At 39.4% G+C, this 16,618-nt stretch overlaps 1 protein-coding gene across 1 annotated transcript; it reads left to right on the top strand.

Moving 5' to 3' along the window:
* Positions 1-417: 417 nt before the first annotated feature.
* Positions 418-16,317, top strand: LOC308561570 (calaxin-like; the record flags this gene model as incomplete). The annotated part of the gene is made up of 6 exons (XM_081146901.1): positions 418-525; positions 8,271-8,426; positions 9,663-9,770; positions 11,257-11,411; positions 13,914-14,018; positions 16,261-16,317. The coding sequence occupies exons 1-6, from the start codon at positions 468-470 to the stop codon at positions 16,315-16,317; spliced, it is 639 nt and encodes a 212-aa protein (XP_081003027.1). The 5' UTR covers positions 418-467.
* Positions 16,318-16,618: the final 301 nt, after the last annotated feature.

The raw sequence follows: 16,618 nt of genomic DNA, 5'->3' as shown, positions 1-16,618 counted from the left end.
TACTTGGTTTGAGTTTTCAAATGAGGTTATAACCTTTGAAGGCACTTTTTATAGCCTGGGAAATTATTTCAGTTTTAAGGTCTTTATTATGTAGCTTAATTTTGTTCAAATAGGAAGGAAACATTATCAACTGTAGAATTTGTGCTGAGGAAATAGAAATGGCAATAATATCAAGTACCATTTTCAGTGGTGGTTAGACCCAAAGAAAAGTTAAATGTTAGAATTGCTGTAATATTTAAGATCACAGTAACGTTAATGAAATCACTACATTATTACTGAGTGGTAACAATCATTGCATGTTTTTCCAGTTACTTGAGAACCTTCTGTGTTTGGTTGCGGAAATGTTGCTGTAGTCACCTTCTGTGCTGGGTATGACATAGTGGACTGGAATCAGTGGCAGCCCAGGACGCCCAGGCTTGAAGCTAGGCTATTTGAGAAGTGTGCAGTGTGCGGAAGCCACATTCAACATGGACCAGAAGGCTCTGAGGAATCTGGTGGAATCCATCAGTAAAACTATCAAGAGCTGTAAGTGCTGAGCAGACATCCAGCACTGTCTGAGCATCTTTATGCTTCGTAAGCTCCAAATTAGAGTTCCTCTGTTTTCTATATAATATTTTGGTCACTTTAAAAAATAGCAAGTGAACAATTACTCCTGCACTTACGCTGAAAATAACCAGGTGCCCTAAAATATATTTGTGTATGTGGAAAGAAGTGCTTGAAAACTTATGTGACATCATAAGTGCTAAAGGACTGTCTGCCATCCAAGGACTGATTTTTTTGTTATCTGAAATTTAATAAGAGATTTAAAAGTATGAAGGTTTACTTGGACCAGTTCTCTGAGTTCTCTGGCATAAATCCATAGAAGCAGATGATTACTCTGCTTCAGGGGATTGATAGAGATACATAACAGGATACTAGATGTTGAAGTAGCATGGTGCTTTGAATGTGACAAATGTTTATGAAAACTAGTCTAACTTAACAGATTTGGCAGGGGTAGGGGGTGTTCCTTGCCCTGACAGACCTTAAAAAGTAATGTTGTGAATGTTTTTTCTCAGGCATGACCACAAGCCATCCTGACTGATAATCTAGAGAATCTCTTTTTAGAACTGGAAGAAGTTACTTTTATTTCAGCCACATAATTTTATATACTCATTATTGGGCACTTCCACTTCTTCTCATGTGTCCTCCCTCGTAAGGATACACAACACCTTTCTAAGAATCTCATTGTAGACTTAATTGTGTTTTTTCTTATTGTGGTTGGATTTTAAATGATCTAAACCCTTCAAGCACTTCCAGGGCCTGTTTTCCAATCCTGCTGTCAGTTCAATCCTTAAATCTTATTGGCAGATTTAGCCAGTGCTTAATAAATATCTTCTGTCATTTGCTGCTTTCTTTTAACAGAGCCTGAGTTTTATGACATTCAAAAGGAAATTTGGCATACTTGAAAAAGTATAGCCCCTCTCCCCATCCTAATGAAATTATTTTTAGCAATGTCTGCTAAATACCATATTGTTATTTGAAAGCAATTCTCTGAAATAGCCTGTAAGTATGAATATGTAATACTTGATGAGACCCATATCCCACAGTCTTCTACAAAGAAGTTATTTATAACCATTGTTTGAAAAAAGAAATGAGTTACCATTTCTTTTTCCAAAGTTTCTATTTTTGTTTTCTCAATTTTTTTAAAATTTATCTTTATTGTTGAAAGTACTACAAGTATCCTTCTTTTTCCCCCCATTGTCCTCCCCACTCCTGTCCACTCCCCAGGCCTTCACCCTACAATTTTTCCAAAGTTTTGACATTGATTCCCTGTAACCAGATGAATACTTTACACTCAGATTACTAATAGCTGATGTTCATGGAGCTCTCCATTGGCAAGACACTGTGCTGAGTGGTTTATGTTCATCATCTTTAACTCAGAACAAACCAGGTGAGTAAGGTGGTAATTTCCAGTTTCAGATGAGGAAACCAAGACTTAGATTTTGTTTGTCTGAAGTTACAGTTAGTGGATTTTTCTTCCTGGTGGAGGCAGAGCTAGAACTGGAATCTTTATTTCTCAAGTTAACTCTCCTAATTAGCATTATAGACCCTCATGGTCATTCTGTATAGTGCTGTCCCATAGTGAACAATGAACATTGTTGAATTCAGCTCAGTTCTTGGGTCCTTCCATTTGAAACCGGGACAGACACTGTTCCTCTCATGAGTGGTTTTGGTTCTTAATGGGGAGTGATAAGGACTACCGCTAGTGCTGCCTTGGCCTTCTCAATAAGGGACTGTCTTTTTATTACTTCTCTTGGTGCACAAAGTTCTAATTATCCCATGTGGCTGAAAGTTGAAGTGGTTTTTCCTGGGCTTTGCTTTAGAGATTCTTAGGAAAGAGCCTTCATAAGTTGCTCAGCCCTCATATGCCATGTGGCCTCTTTGATTCAAAGGGCTATCACTGCATTTCTCTCTTTACAGAGACCCTCCACTGGTGTCCAGTGACTTCACAAAGGAAAATTAATCACCTTACCAAGCAGCTGTTTCCATTTTTTTCCAGAGAGATCTAAAGTGTATATTCTAGAGCTACTGTAACTTCCATTGATCTTCATACTGCTCTCTAGAGCTTCATTGTCCCATATGGTGACCACCAGCTACAGAGGACTATTCGAACGTAAATTATACTTAAGTGCAATTTAAAGTCCAGTTTTGGTCACAACCATTTTTCCAAGCACAATAACTAATGTGGGTTGTGGCTACCAAATTGGAGCAGCACAGATACAGAACATTCCCATCATCTCATTAGGTTATTTAATAGTGCTGCTCTAGAGTCACAAATCTCATTCCCTTTCCCAAACAATAGCTCCTTTATGTCATGTGGAGAGGCAGATAAATTCCTTCAGGATGTAATAAATGGCTTCAAATGTATACAAACTATGTTCTCATAGGGCCCTGTGCTCAGTTTAGTGCCCTGACAAAAATTTGTATTTGGACCCACAAGTTTTGTTGTCGATCCTGGCTCTGTACCTCATTCGTTGTGCGGTAGGAGTATCTCTCCACCGTCAGAATCACCTAACAGTTTGTATTGAAAATGCAGCTTCCTGGGCACTACCCTAGGCATATTTTAAAATCCCTGGAAGTGGGGCCAGACATCCAGATTGTTCACTCTGTGTATTCTTAGACACTAAAGTTTGAGGATTCCTGACCGAAACTGTCTTTTCCAGGTGAAACTTCAATCTGTCGGCCTAACATCAATCTCAACTTGATTGATAGGGAAATGGGAATTGACCCAGGCTAAGTGAAGAATTTTAAAACTCTCTGACTTCATATTGTTTGATTCAGCTGATTATTTTGGCATCTAGATGTTAACTCTCACCTGGCATGCTCCTTAACTTCTCCAGTTTACAAGTGGCTGATGATTATTTAGCAAACATTAGCCTACTACCATGCTCTGTCGGTACTACTTGATACTGAGTAGATACTAACATAAGGATGGTTAAGAGATTTTGTCACACGTCTTGTTAAAATTGAAATACTTTGTGGGCTGCATTTCTCTGATCCACTCCTAACGGGGAGAAGTAAGTCTAGTGTGATTTGCCCTTGTGAATTCATGAGCCCTTCTTTCCTAAGTGTTCGTGAGTTTTTAATATAATTGTTTTTCCTGGCACTTAGCCCTGGACCACCTACAAGCCCACCAGTCCAATATTTTTGGCTTTCACTTGTAAGACATAACATGGGCCAATAGGTGTGCTTACATAGGTTAATACACATTTTCCTGGCTATGTCTGCTGAGAAGGCTTATAAGTAACACCCCAGTAGCAACAGGCACACCCAGTACCTAGACCTTGGTTTCAAAAGAGCAATCTCCAATTTTAAAAAATTACAAAACAAAACAGGATTCCTTGACAAAGCTGAACAGTGTAAAGGAAAAACCTGCAGTACTTTTTGTTTCTCTTTGACACTACCACCACACGTCTATCACTTCTATTTGCCAGCTGGAGTTTTTCCCCAGCAAGGAATTCTGGCACCAGCTGGGTGTCCTACAGTTTAACTCAATTCTGACACTCCCTGCTGATAGAATGAGATCCCGCAGGTCAGTAGTTCAGTACTACAAGAGTGTGCCTCCCCCCACTTCAGATGCCAATCACAAGTCCAGGTTGTTACTGTGCCACAGGTTCTGACCAACTGGCTGTAAATCTGAGGTTCCCACAGCCACTTCCTTGGGTTCAATTAATTTGGTAGAGTGGCTCACAGAACTTGGGGAAACAGTTTACTTACTAGGTTAGCAATTTATTATAAAAGGATATAATTAGGAACAGCCAGGTGGAAGAGATGCATAGAACAGGTGTGTGGGGAAGGATGTGGAGCTTCTGTGCTTTCTCCCTGCACCTTAATGTTCACCAGCCCTGGGGGGTTTTGTGGAGAGTATCACATGGGCATGATTGTTACCCAAATTTCCAGCCCCTCTCCAAAGGATGGTGGGTCGGGCTGAAAGATCCAAGTTTTAATTGTGGCTTGGTCCTTCTGTTGACCAGGAGCCACCAATAGTCATGTTAAGACATTCCTATCACCCACGAAATTCTAAGGGATTTAGTTTTTTTCTATTTGGGTCAAAGACCAAATAGAAAAAAAGATGCTCGTAGTGCTTATATCACTTGGAAAATTATAGAGGTTTTAGGAGCTCTATGCTAGGAACTGGGGGCAGAGACCAACATATATTTTCCTGTTATAGGGATATTACAAATGAGCCTGGCAAGTAGTGCCAGAAAGCAAGGAATTGTTGGAAAAACAGAAGGTTGGGGATATGTGAAAGACAGGAGCCAGCTTGGAAACTCCCAATCGCCAAAGCTGGAACAATTTGAGAACAAAATAACAATATTGGTATAAAATGTGACCATATGAACGTAAATAAATGGAAAAGAGGCCAATCTTTCTTACCCAAGAATTCCAAATAGTAGTATACCCCTTCCCAAGTAGTGGCGCCTAAGTCCCTTTTCTTTGAGAGACTGGCCTCTAAAGAAATGATTGTGGAAAAGGAAAGGTAAGTACAGTGGAGAGACCTGCACACTAGCTTAACCAAGTAATCAAGGTCACATGTATGCCCCTGAGGTGTGATGACAAGGATAGCACTTTATCTCGCATTCTTCCCCCAAACACACAACCATAGTATAATCCTGAGAAAAACATTAGACAAAGCGAAATTAAGGAACATTCTTAAAATAATTCAGTCATGAAAAGCAAGGAAAAACTGAAAAGAGTAGAGGAGATATGACGACCAAATGGATCCTGGAACAAACAAAACGGACAGTGGGAAAACCACTAAATCTGTAATTTAGTTGATAATATGCCAGTTGCTGTATTCCTTTTGCCAAATGTACCATGGTTATGTAAGATGTCAGCATTAGGGAGAAACAGTGAAGGGTTTACAGGAGCTCTGTACTATGATTGCATCTCCTGTAAATCTAAAATTATTATAAACTAAAAAGCTTAATAACGTGTCAATCTCTGGCATCTCAACACCATTCTCCCTGTCCACGATTTCTCAGATGTCACACTCATACCTTGACCATGTGCATAAGGTCCTCACACTTAGTGAAATGTGAGCCACAAGAATAAACTCAGAAAAAGGTACCTGCTGAAGATTGTATCTGTAACCCCTGATTGCTTTGTTGGATGGCTTGTCAATATTTGACTCAGAGCAGCTCCTCACTTTCTTCAGGGATCCATTCAATGTCATTGGTGCTAACATTTCCACTCGGGTAGTAATTCTCCATCAGAGTAGAGCAGGACGACTGTCAGACAAGCATATATTACTATGCCCTCTGCAGAGTGTGTCCACATCTGAGCTTCCGTTTTCATCATATTCCAAAAAAGAAATGTCTTTCCAAATTGTCCTCAGAGCAATTGAATCCCTATCACCTAACCTTGAAAAGTCACATCGCCTCATTTCCACTGTACTCTATTGGTTGAAAGGAAACCGGTACAAAAGCCCCTCTAGTTTCAAGTGAGGGAGACAGACCCCACCTCTCTAAGACCAGGGTATCAAGTCTCATTGTAAGAAGGGCATATGGGGTGGCATAGATTGTTTCTATGGTCTTTGGGGAAATACAGTCTGTCACATCTGCACTCCCCATCCATAAGGTAATTTCAGGGATCTGCCAAATGATCTTCCTTAAGTGCAAATCTGATCCTGTTAACATGCCAGTTTTTCAGTAAGCTCCCCGTTGTCTTAATTTAGTTCTGCCACCTAGCCACACCAAGCCCCGTGCAGCTCCCAGAACGTGCCTCCGTGCATGCAGGCTGCCTCCTGGGCTCATGCGTACTCCTTTGGCAGGCCTTAGCTCAGGACACCTCCTTGGGACCCTGCCTGATTTCTTCCCACCTCCCCTCATTTGAGTAATTCCTTCTTTGGGTCACCCCCTAACCACTATCAATCACAGCGCTGGTACTGCCTTACTGCCCTTATTTCTTCATCTCCACTAAACTGTAACAACCTTGAGGGCAGGAACCATGGAGCAGTCCTTGCCCGGTTCACGGAAGACCCTTAAATGCTTATTGGATGGATAAAAAAGACCTTTATGCCGTATTTCAGGGCTCATAGCTACGGTGTGAAGCCTAGGGTCGAATTCTGTTCATAAAATAGTAGTATTAGGTGCTTTTGTAATGGCTTATTCTTTAGGTGTGTCAACCGTTGTCCTAGGAATCAAGTCATTGTGCCCGCAGTGGAAACCCTATTGTAAACCGCACATTTGCTGTGTGCGGTCATTCGTTTCAGTTGTGTAACCTGAAATCGCCTCGAAGACAGCATCTAAAAGAATTCTTTTCCTCCCCACCTTCCCCACAAAAAAGAAGAGGCAGAAGAACGGACAGAAAGAAAAAGAAAAAAGGAAGGGGGAGGACAAGGTAGAGAGAAAGACAAATAGTAACGAGCTTTCCCTCTTTATTTTTTTAATATGTGTTATTTCAGAGAGAAGGAGAGAGGGAGTTGAAACATCAGTGATGAGAGGTCCATTGATGGGCTGCCTCCTGCTCGCCCCCTGCTGGGGATCGAGCCCGCAGCCCTGCACGTGCCCTGACCCGGATCGAACCCCCATCGCCTGGATCCTAGGTCATGCTCAGCCGCTGAGCCACGCAGGCCGGGCTCCCTCCCCTTTTAGTTCTCTCAATCTTTGATTCATAGAATTAAACTTTTAGAAACTTGAGGACTCTCAGAGATCACTTAGGACAGACAAGACTCAGTTTTCATAGGTGAGGCATAAAGATCTAGATGACGTGTCTCTCAGCCATTTAGTCTCAGACACGGAAGGGGAACCCACGTGCTTAACTCTAGTCGTACCACCAGCCCACTGAGTCTAACCCCTTAGTTCTCAGTCCTGATGGTGCGTTGGAATCACCTGTGCACCTCTTCAATCCACCGTTAGTTCGCTAAGTTTGGAGTGCGATCCAGGTACATGGTATTAAAAAGCTTCGGTTTGAAATCAGTCCCCAGGTCCTACTGGGTTTTTTGCAGTGTCTCAGGCTCCCTCCCCGCTCTCTGCCCTCACTTCCACCTCCCTAGGCCCATCGCTCCAAGCCTGGCTTCTGTTCCTCTGGTCTCCCCTTCAGTACAGCTGGCCACTTCTCTTCCTAAACCACTTCTCAGCCCTGTGAGGCACAGAAGCGTCAACTGAGCTCTTGTTTAAAAGCTAGTTCCTGGGCCCACTGTTAGCAATTCTGAGGTAGGTCTGGGGCAAGGCCTGGCAATTTGCACGTGTAACAAGCAAATCAGGGTTTAAAGAGGGGGTTGATTTTCATACCCCCTCTCATGGTCCAAAGATGACACCATGAAAAACACTGTTCCAGTGAAATAAATGTGACTCTTCTGACCAGGCTTTCAAGACTCTACCATCAGTCCATTCTCTTCAATCATTTTTTACTTCTGCCCAAGTTTCTTGCTCCCTATAAGACATGTTCAACCTCAACCCCCATTCTACCTCTTTTCTTTACTCATGGTGTTCCCTCTCCCTGGAATTCTCCACTTGTTCACTATCCCCAACTCATTCCTTCCTATAAAAATGCTATGCATCCTTCAAGGCTCAATTCAAAGTCCACTCCCATGGAAATGGCCCAATTTCTCTTTCTGAGTGAGATCCATCTTAACTGTGTAACCTTTTAAGTAACAAGTCCATGTTGTTCTTTTAAAAAAATCTCTAGGGCATCTAGCATCATAGAAAAACATAGATTTTATTAAAAATATTTTTAATTAGGTTGAAGAACTCAGTGATTGTCATATTTATATTTTCATTTTACAGTCAAAAAAGGTGAAGTGGAGTGTCTCATAATCCTTTTTCACAACTTGGCGGAAAGAGCTGATATGAGACTTGATAACGTTGGACTAAATCGGAACACATTTCTAATGGTTCTGCACAGCTTATTTGGAATAACCGATGATAAGCTAATGAATAGGGGTAAGAAGTCATAGAGACTGAAATGGGCCAGCTGGATGGCAAACATATATATATGACATATATATATATTAAAATAGATTAATATATGGCAAATATTATATATTTAATTTTCATCAAAGACTGAGTTTTTTAATGCTGAACTAGAAAGACAATCTGGTAGTGCTGCCAATACAAATCACTAGTTGATTTTATTGTCAAGATGGTTTTTAACATAAACTTGCTCGGGATTTCGTATAACTGTACCACTTTGAGAGATAACTAGTAAATAAGCTAGCAGTATTGTTTTTTAAAGATAAGCATGTGGCTTTTAATCTTGATATCTATGAATTCACATGCTGTAGACATGTAAATTTTTAAATTATTTTTCCTCATAAAAGTGAAAAATATATTAGTATAAAAATGATACTCATTAAACTGAAAAAAATCAAAGATTTTATTTATTTAAAATACGGAGTTATTTAATGTGATCCAGTCATTTTCACTAACAGATTTTTAGTGTTCAATTTGGTAAGTTTATATGTATATATATATATACACATATATATATATACACCATTGAAATCATAACCATAATCAAAATAATTAATATATTCATCACCCCAAAAGAGTCAATAATAATTTATTTTCCATAGGATAATATTAAGATGTCATTGGTAATTTTTAAATAGTGTTATTTTAGTAATTTACCTTTAGACATCGTACAAACTCTTTAGAACAGAATTTTGCCACTTTTTTAGAATAAAAATTACCACTTGATGTTGGCTACATCATTGGACCTATTGGCTCAGAGTCACTATACAAAACATCACAAATGAAGCTCATCATTGATTATGGAGGAGAATGACTCTTTTCTTCCTATAAAAATCTGGGGAAGCCTGTCCGGGCGTGGCTCAGAGGTTGAGCGTCGACCTAGGATCCAGGCGATCGGGGTTCGATTCCTGGTCAGGGCACATGCCCGGGTTGCGGGTTCGATCAATGACTCTCTCATCACTGATGTTTCTATCTCTCTCTCTCTCCCTCTCCTTTCCTCTCTCTGAAATCAATAAAGATACATTTAAAAAAAAAAATCTGGGGAAAACATTTTCAGTAATTCTGATTCTTTCGAGAATGATTGTGCCAAAACCCTTTTCCCCCCTCAGTTTGGGAGGGAAATTTTAAAAATCTATTCATACATGCATATTTTTGAATTGTTAAATAGTTGTAAATTATAATATGCTTACATGTTCTTTTTTTCAGTATTTTTTGCATTTGACAAAGACAGTGATAACTACATAAATGTACATGAGTGGGTTAAAGGATTATCAGTGTTTCTTCTTCGAGGGACTTTTGAAGAAAAGCTGAAGTGTAAGAATTCTATATGGGATTGCTGGCTTAGTAATATATTTTGTTCATTTTGTATTTAGTAAATGTTTAAATACTTTTAAAAAATATAAAATTAGGCCCCGCCAGCATGGGTCAGTGCTTGAGTATCGACCTATGAACCAGGAGGCAACCAACTGATGTGTCTCTCACATGGATGTTTCTCTCACTCTCTCACTCTCCCTTCCACTCTCTCTGAAAAGCAATGGAAAAAATGTCCTCAGATGATTAAAAAAAAAAAAATCCCTAAATGAAACATTTAAAAAGTGGTAGCAACATTTTTTAAAAATCACCAACTTTTTGACCATTTATACTTTGTTTCTAGTTTTGTGGTTTTTCTTCTTTTCTTCAGTCCAATTTTTTACAGGATAACATTTAAATACAAGGTGGGGCAAAAGTAGGTTTATAGACATTCATATGGAAGATCATACAATAAATAATAAATAATACTACAAGAATAAACTCTGTGTTTTGAGTATTCACAACTGAAAACCTACTTTTGCCCCACCCTGGATAGCTGCCACTTAAGCTTACTGCAACATTTCTGTACAAAAGTCTCACTGAAAAGTGAAAAGCTAAGTTTCTTGGACGTGAATTCTTGTAGTAATACTAATACCTGGTGAAAACGGTTGTGACATTGAAAGTAGCTGTACATGATTGAATAGCATCATACTATCAAAAAACTTTTCCTTCTCTAACCCCACTTTCTAAAAATGTTTCATGTAAATTTCAAGATATGTTAATTTGGGTGGAAATACTACTTACAGGAGGGTTGTGTTGCAAACTCATGTATGCAAGAGATTGGAGAAGCTCAACAAAAACACACAGCTAATCTGGTACTCTGGAGTTTTATATGTGGTTCTATTGCTTTTGCTAAAACATTTCATTGGATTACAAACGCCACAAGAGCCCTTTCACTGCTGTCTTCCCAGGACCTAAGTTACTGGTGGATGAATGAGTGAACTGTGGTGGTGCTCACTCCATGAGATGGAAGTCACTCCAGGGAGAGATCTGTCATTTTGGATAGTGCAAGGGGATGACAGACTCGCTACCCAAATACACTGAAAAATGTAGGTGATGTATCAAAATGTGCACTTAGTTTTTGTGCTCTATGTAAGAAGAGAATAATAATACTGAGATTTTTACATACATATGTATATATGTTTTGTATGGTCAAAGATTTAAAAATATGTATCTCCTTTACTGCAGCTTCATAACATTTTTAAACCCTCAATTTCAAAACCCAGGAGTTATAAATCTTTCTTTTCATATTCCAAGAAGGTATTTAATCTTGTAGAAAGAAATAGAATAAAGGGTGCTTTATTTTAGAATCTCTTTACCATGTAGACCAATATTGTAGGTTGTATGAATTGTTTTTCTTTTTTATTATACATTGAAATAACTAAGGAGAAGATTAATGACATTTTAACTGCCCTTATCTAAGTCTTTAAACTTCTTATACTTTGAAAAGTCTGTTTTGAAGTTTATTATTTGAATGGCGATGATGGTTACATTTCTCGAGAGGAAATATTTGACATGCTGAGGAACAGTCTACACCAGCCGTCATCTGAGGAAGAGACTGATGAAGCAGTAAAAGAGTTGGTAGAGATAACACTGAGGAAAATGGTAAGAATGAAATACCGTAATTCATTATATCCAATCCAGTGGATGTTGGCTAAAGCTAACGATGAAGAAATTATTTTCCCCCATAATAAATGTGGCCTTTGTGAGGGCAGGAGTTTTGTTTGTTCTCTGCTCTGTCCATTGCCTAGAACAGTGTCTGGCTGATAGTGGGTGCTCAATAAATACTTATGTAATTGCTGGGCGATTAAATTAATCACTATACCAAATGAATGTTAATTTTCTTATTTTAAAATGTTTTAATATCAGTAAAACCTCACTACTTGTGTCGGGCAGGCAGCAGATTTAATTTGTATAAAATTGGATGCTATTCTAGTCTGTCTTTCTGACCTTCCCCTTCCAGTTCTTCTAAACTCTAATTCATCTAAACTCTCATTATAACAAATAACACAATAGTAAAAGATGCTCTTTATATAGTGCTTGCTATATGCCTGGCCCTTCACAGAACTTTAATATATGAACTCGTTTTATCCTCAGAACCACCCTATGAAGTAGAAATATTATCTCTATTTTGCAGATGAGAAAACTGGAGTACAGATAGGTTTACTCAAGGTCACACTAGAAAATTGGGTGCAGAATTCATCTTTCGATGAAATCAATAATATCAATGTATGATGGACATAGTAATTTCTCTTATTTTCTTAACTCTGACCCTAAACTGGGTACCAGTGAAGATTTGTGACCCTAAGGCAACCCAGGACTGGCTCACCCATTACACTGGAGTTCAAGAAATAAATGACGTGGACTGCCAAGTCTCAGCCTCAGCTAACACAGACTCCAGAGTATTGTGTTCCTTTAGAAATACTCTCACTAGATGCTGCCAGGGCTCAGGGTAGACTTCTTGAGAGATAGTATGTTCCCTCATACCAAACCCACCCCTTTCTTTTTTTGAAAGGAATGTTTTCTTTTTTTAAAATATATCTTTATTGATTTTAGAGAGATACAAACTCTCTCAATGAGGAGAGAGTCAGCGATCGGCTGCCTCATGCACGCCCCCTAGTAGGGATTGAGCCCACAACTGAGTATGTGTCCTGACTGGGAATCAAACTTTGATCTCCTGGATCCTAGGTCATTGCTTAACCATTGAGCCACACTGGCCAGGCGAGTGAACCTTTTTCTCACAATTACTCCCACCTTTCTCTAAATTAGACTTTCAGCAACCCTGACTTAGTTATGCCCAGAAGTGAAAAAAAACAAGGACCCATCAAATCAAATACAAATTTCATTTAAGCAGTTAAAGGCATTCATAATCTCCACACCTCCTACCCCATCCCCATGATTTAATCACCCACAGTCCCTGTCATGAATGCTGTACTTCTGGCCAGTCTCTCTTCTTCCTGACTTACATTCCTGCTTCCTGTCATAATCCAGGCTGGGCCATTCTGCATTTCCTCCACACGCCCCTCCGCTTGTCTAGATCCCAACCATCCTTAAAGGCCTAGCAGTGGTCTGCCTGACTAGTCCATCCTGGGCTGTTAGTGCTCTAATGCCCAGCGCCTTGCTCCTTAACTGAGCAACTGCACTTCTCTCCTTTTTGCATGATGAGCTCCCAAGAAAGAGGTCCTTTTAGGAATAGGTGTTTTGGGGTTTTTTACCCTCACCCAAGGATATTTTTTCCATTGCTTTTCAGAGAGAGTGGGAGAGAGAGAGAGAGAGAGAGAAACATCGATTGGTTGCCTCTGCATGTACGCCAACCAGGGACGGGGATCAACTGAGGTACATGCCCTTGGCTGAAATTGAACCCAGGCCAACGCTTTAATCACTGAGCCAAACCGGCTAGGGCAGGAACAAGTTTTACTACTAAAAATTTAGCTTGAGCATTTTTGGCCTATGGCACTTATTTTATCACAAAAATAGCAATATAATATTGGGCTTCCTCTAATTTTTTGTCTGTCTTGTCTAGAATATAGGGCTATATTTGGTATAAGGTAACTCAGGTGTTCATCTGCTTGGGCTGCTATAAAAAATTACCATAGACTGGGTGACTTAAACAACAAGAACTTATTTCTCACAGTTATGGAGACTGGGAAGTTCAAGATCAAGGTGCGAGCTGATTCACTTCCCTGGTGAGGGCTCTTTTCCTGGGTTGCAGACAGCCACCTCCTCAGTATGTCCTCACATGGCAGAGAGAGGGAGCTCTGGTCCCTTTCTCTACTTAACAGAATACTAATTACATCATGACCTCATCTAAACCTAATTAACTCACAAAGGCCCCCACCTTCAAATATCATCACAATGGGTTTTAAAACATGTGAACTTGGGAATCGGGGAAGGGACACAAACATTCAGCCCAAATACCAGGGATGCCTATACAATTAAGCATAAAGTAAGTGGCCTCCTTAAATAAGTACTTTTTAATTTGTAGGTAGTGCCTACAAAATGTGAACTTAGTTTTACTTGGTATAACCTTTTATTCTAGGTAGTTATTTTCCATGCAAAATTTAAAAACTACACAATCATTTATCAAGAAACCATCTTTCTCTCTAGGATTATGACACCGATGGCAAGATATCTTTTGCTGACTTTGAAAAAGCAGTGAAAGAAGAGAGACTTTTGTTGGAGGTGTTTGGACAGTGTTTACCAGAAGCAAAGGTACAGTGCTGACAGTCCCAAAGGTTGAGGGAACATTTTAAAGGACCTAAAAATAACACTTGCTAGATACTCACCTCTATAGGGCTTCAGCTCACTGTGAAGTTTAGGCAGCCATAGAAGGCTCAGCCCCCATCCTAGTGCTTCAGGAACCAAGACAGTAATGACTATTTAAGTTAATTATATTCAGACTTTTCTTTTCAGCTTATAACTTCAGCTGTACACAAGTCCTGATTTCCTGTCTGTTAATATTTTCCTTAAAAAGACAAGGGTTTATTGGGCTTGCTTAAGGAGTAGAACCGTGAATAAAGAGTAGATTCAGCAACTGCTAGGAGAAAACTTGATGTCTTTCAACCCAAATGTCAAATAAGAATGAAGTAAGTTTTAAAAAATTTGGACACGTATGGAGCATTTTGTGGTCATAAAGGTTTTTTTCATGTTTGGATTTGACAAAAGTTTTCTGAGCTAGAAGAGCCAGCCTAATAATTTATTTGACCATTAACATTTTCTTTAATTCTGCCTTTCAGCAACTATGCTTTGCAAATGTGATACATGACAGCACTTCTTTCTTTTTTGAAGAAACTTTTTTATTCTATGGTAATTTAGATGATTTTATGAACAAATGTACATGTTAAGCTATCCTTAGCCATCTCAGCTCATCCACTCTTAATTTGTCCCACTGTAGTTTATTCCCATATTTTTTTAAATCCTCACTTGAGGATATGTTTGATTTTAGAAAGAGAAGAGGGGGGGAGTGAGAGTGAGAGACATAATCCATTGCCCAGGGGTCAAACCTGAAACCTAGATATGTATCCTGACTGGGAATCAAACCTGCAACCTTTTTGGCCTATGGGACAATTCTTTAACTAACTGAGCCACCCAGCCAGGGCTATTCCCACACTTTTGTTGTCTGGAAATGTGTGGTAAAACGCAATGTGTAAAAGGCAGACTTCTCGTTTTAAGAGACTGATGGGTGAAACAGCGCTCTAGTGCTATGGATCACCTAGGAACTTATGAGAAATGCAGAATCTCAGACCCCACCCCAAACCAACTGAATCAGAATCTATTTTTGGTGCCTGATACAAGAAAGCTTTTCTTTCTCTCATCATGGTCAAATACTATATTACGTGTGTTGGTGGGGTTGGGGAGGAATACTGGCCTCTACACACAGAACAGAACAGAAATCCATACAAGAACAAAGAATCCACTTAGCAGCTCCTCCCTTTAGGACTGTCAGAGAATTTATTTTATTTTAAATATATCTATTGATTTCAGAGAGAGGGAGGAGAGGGAGAGAGAGAGAGAAACATCAATGATGAGAGTCATTGATCAGCTGCCTCTTGCATGCCCTGTACTGGGGATCGAGCCTGCAACCCAGGCATGTGCCCTGACCAGGAATCGAACCTCCATCTCCTGGATCCTAGGTCAATGCTCAACCACTGAGCCATGCCCGGCCTGGTGAGAATTTTTTTTTAATTGTGGTAAAATACACCTAACATAAACTTTACCATCCAAATCAATTTTAAGTATTCAGTTTAGTCAAGTACATTCACATTGTTTGCAATCTCCAGAACTTTTTATCTTGCAAAATTGAAACTCTATGCCCATTAAACAACTCCCCGTTCCTGCCACCTGCCAGCCACTGGCCACCATCATCAGAATTACAGTAAGACCCTGAGGTGGAGGTTCGTAACGCCTTAAAGTCTGAGAAGCCAGATCTAGACAGCAATATATTCTTTCCAATTCTGTGCTGAGGTCTCTAAAGTACCTTTTACCTGAATTCAGCAGAAATATATTACCTTATGAGGAACTAGGGCTAACCCCCCTGCCTGCAGCTTCTATTAAGACCATCCACCACTTAGTGCCCTCCTAACAAGGTTGGATCAGTAAGTCGTAAATGAAGATGAGCCTTCTTAACTGATATGTTCAAATTCAACTAGGCAGAGGCCCTTAAGGACAGGGAGAAAAGAAAAACAGATGCTGTTTGGTATGGGCCTTCGCCAGTTATTTTTATCAGTAACAATATGGAAACAGCCTGGACATAAATGGATTCCCATTGTGTGGTCTACTAATAGGAGAAAAATAAATGTGGGTGTACTATAAGTAGTGGTAGAAGTCTAGTATTTACAAATTCTAATTTGTTTCTGCCATAGATCAAGTAAATACTTCTTACAAGTTAACTAAAGCATGTAAGCTTCTAATTTCAGCTTTGTTCTAACAGTTTATTATCCTTTTTACTTTACAGATTTGTCTTGATTTTGAAGTCCTGGCATTTAGACACATCCTGACTTCTAGTTTTTGAATGTAAATCACTCAATATTTGCATTAAAATAAAAAACAGATCTTGGTTGCCTATGTTTATTTCCTTCAGTTAGTTCACATATAGTTACTGCAATGAGAGGTAATGTCATAAGAACAGTTTTTGTAATATTAAGTATGGATCAAAATAACATCTATAATAGGTAATGATAAGCTAATTTATTTATTTAAGTTAGCCAGCGACCTTGGATCTTGTGGCATACTGTGAGTCAGGCATTCCCAGACCTCTTTTCTCTTGCTTCCTAAACCACCGAAGTTAGAAACCTGAAACATTCACTATTCCA

This window comes from Miniopterus schreibersii, assembly GCF_964146895.1.
Source record: "Miniopterus schreibersii genome assembly, chromosome: 9".
Taxonomy (NCBI): domain Eukaryota; kingdom Metazoa; phylum Chordata; class Mammalia; order Chiroptera; family Miniopteridae; genus Miniopterus; species Miniopterus schreibersii.
Note: the sequence above shows the minus strand (reverse complement) of the source record. Positions and strands in the feature narration are given on the sequence as shown.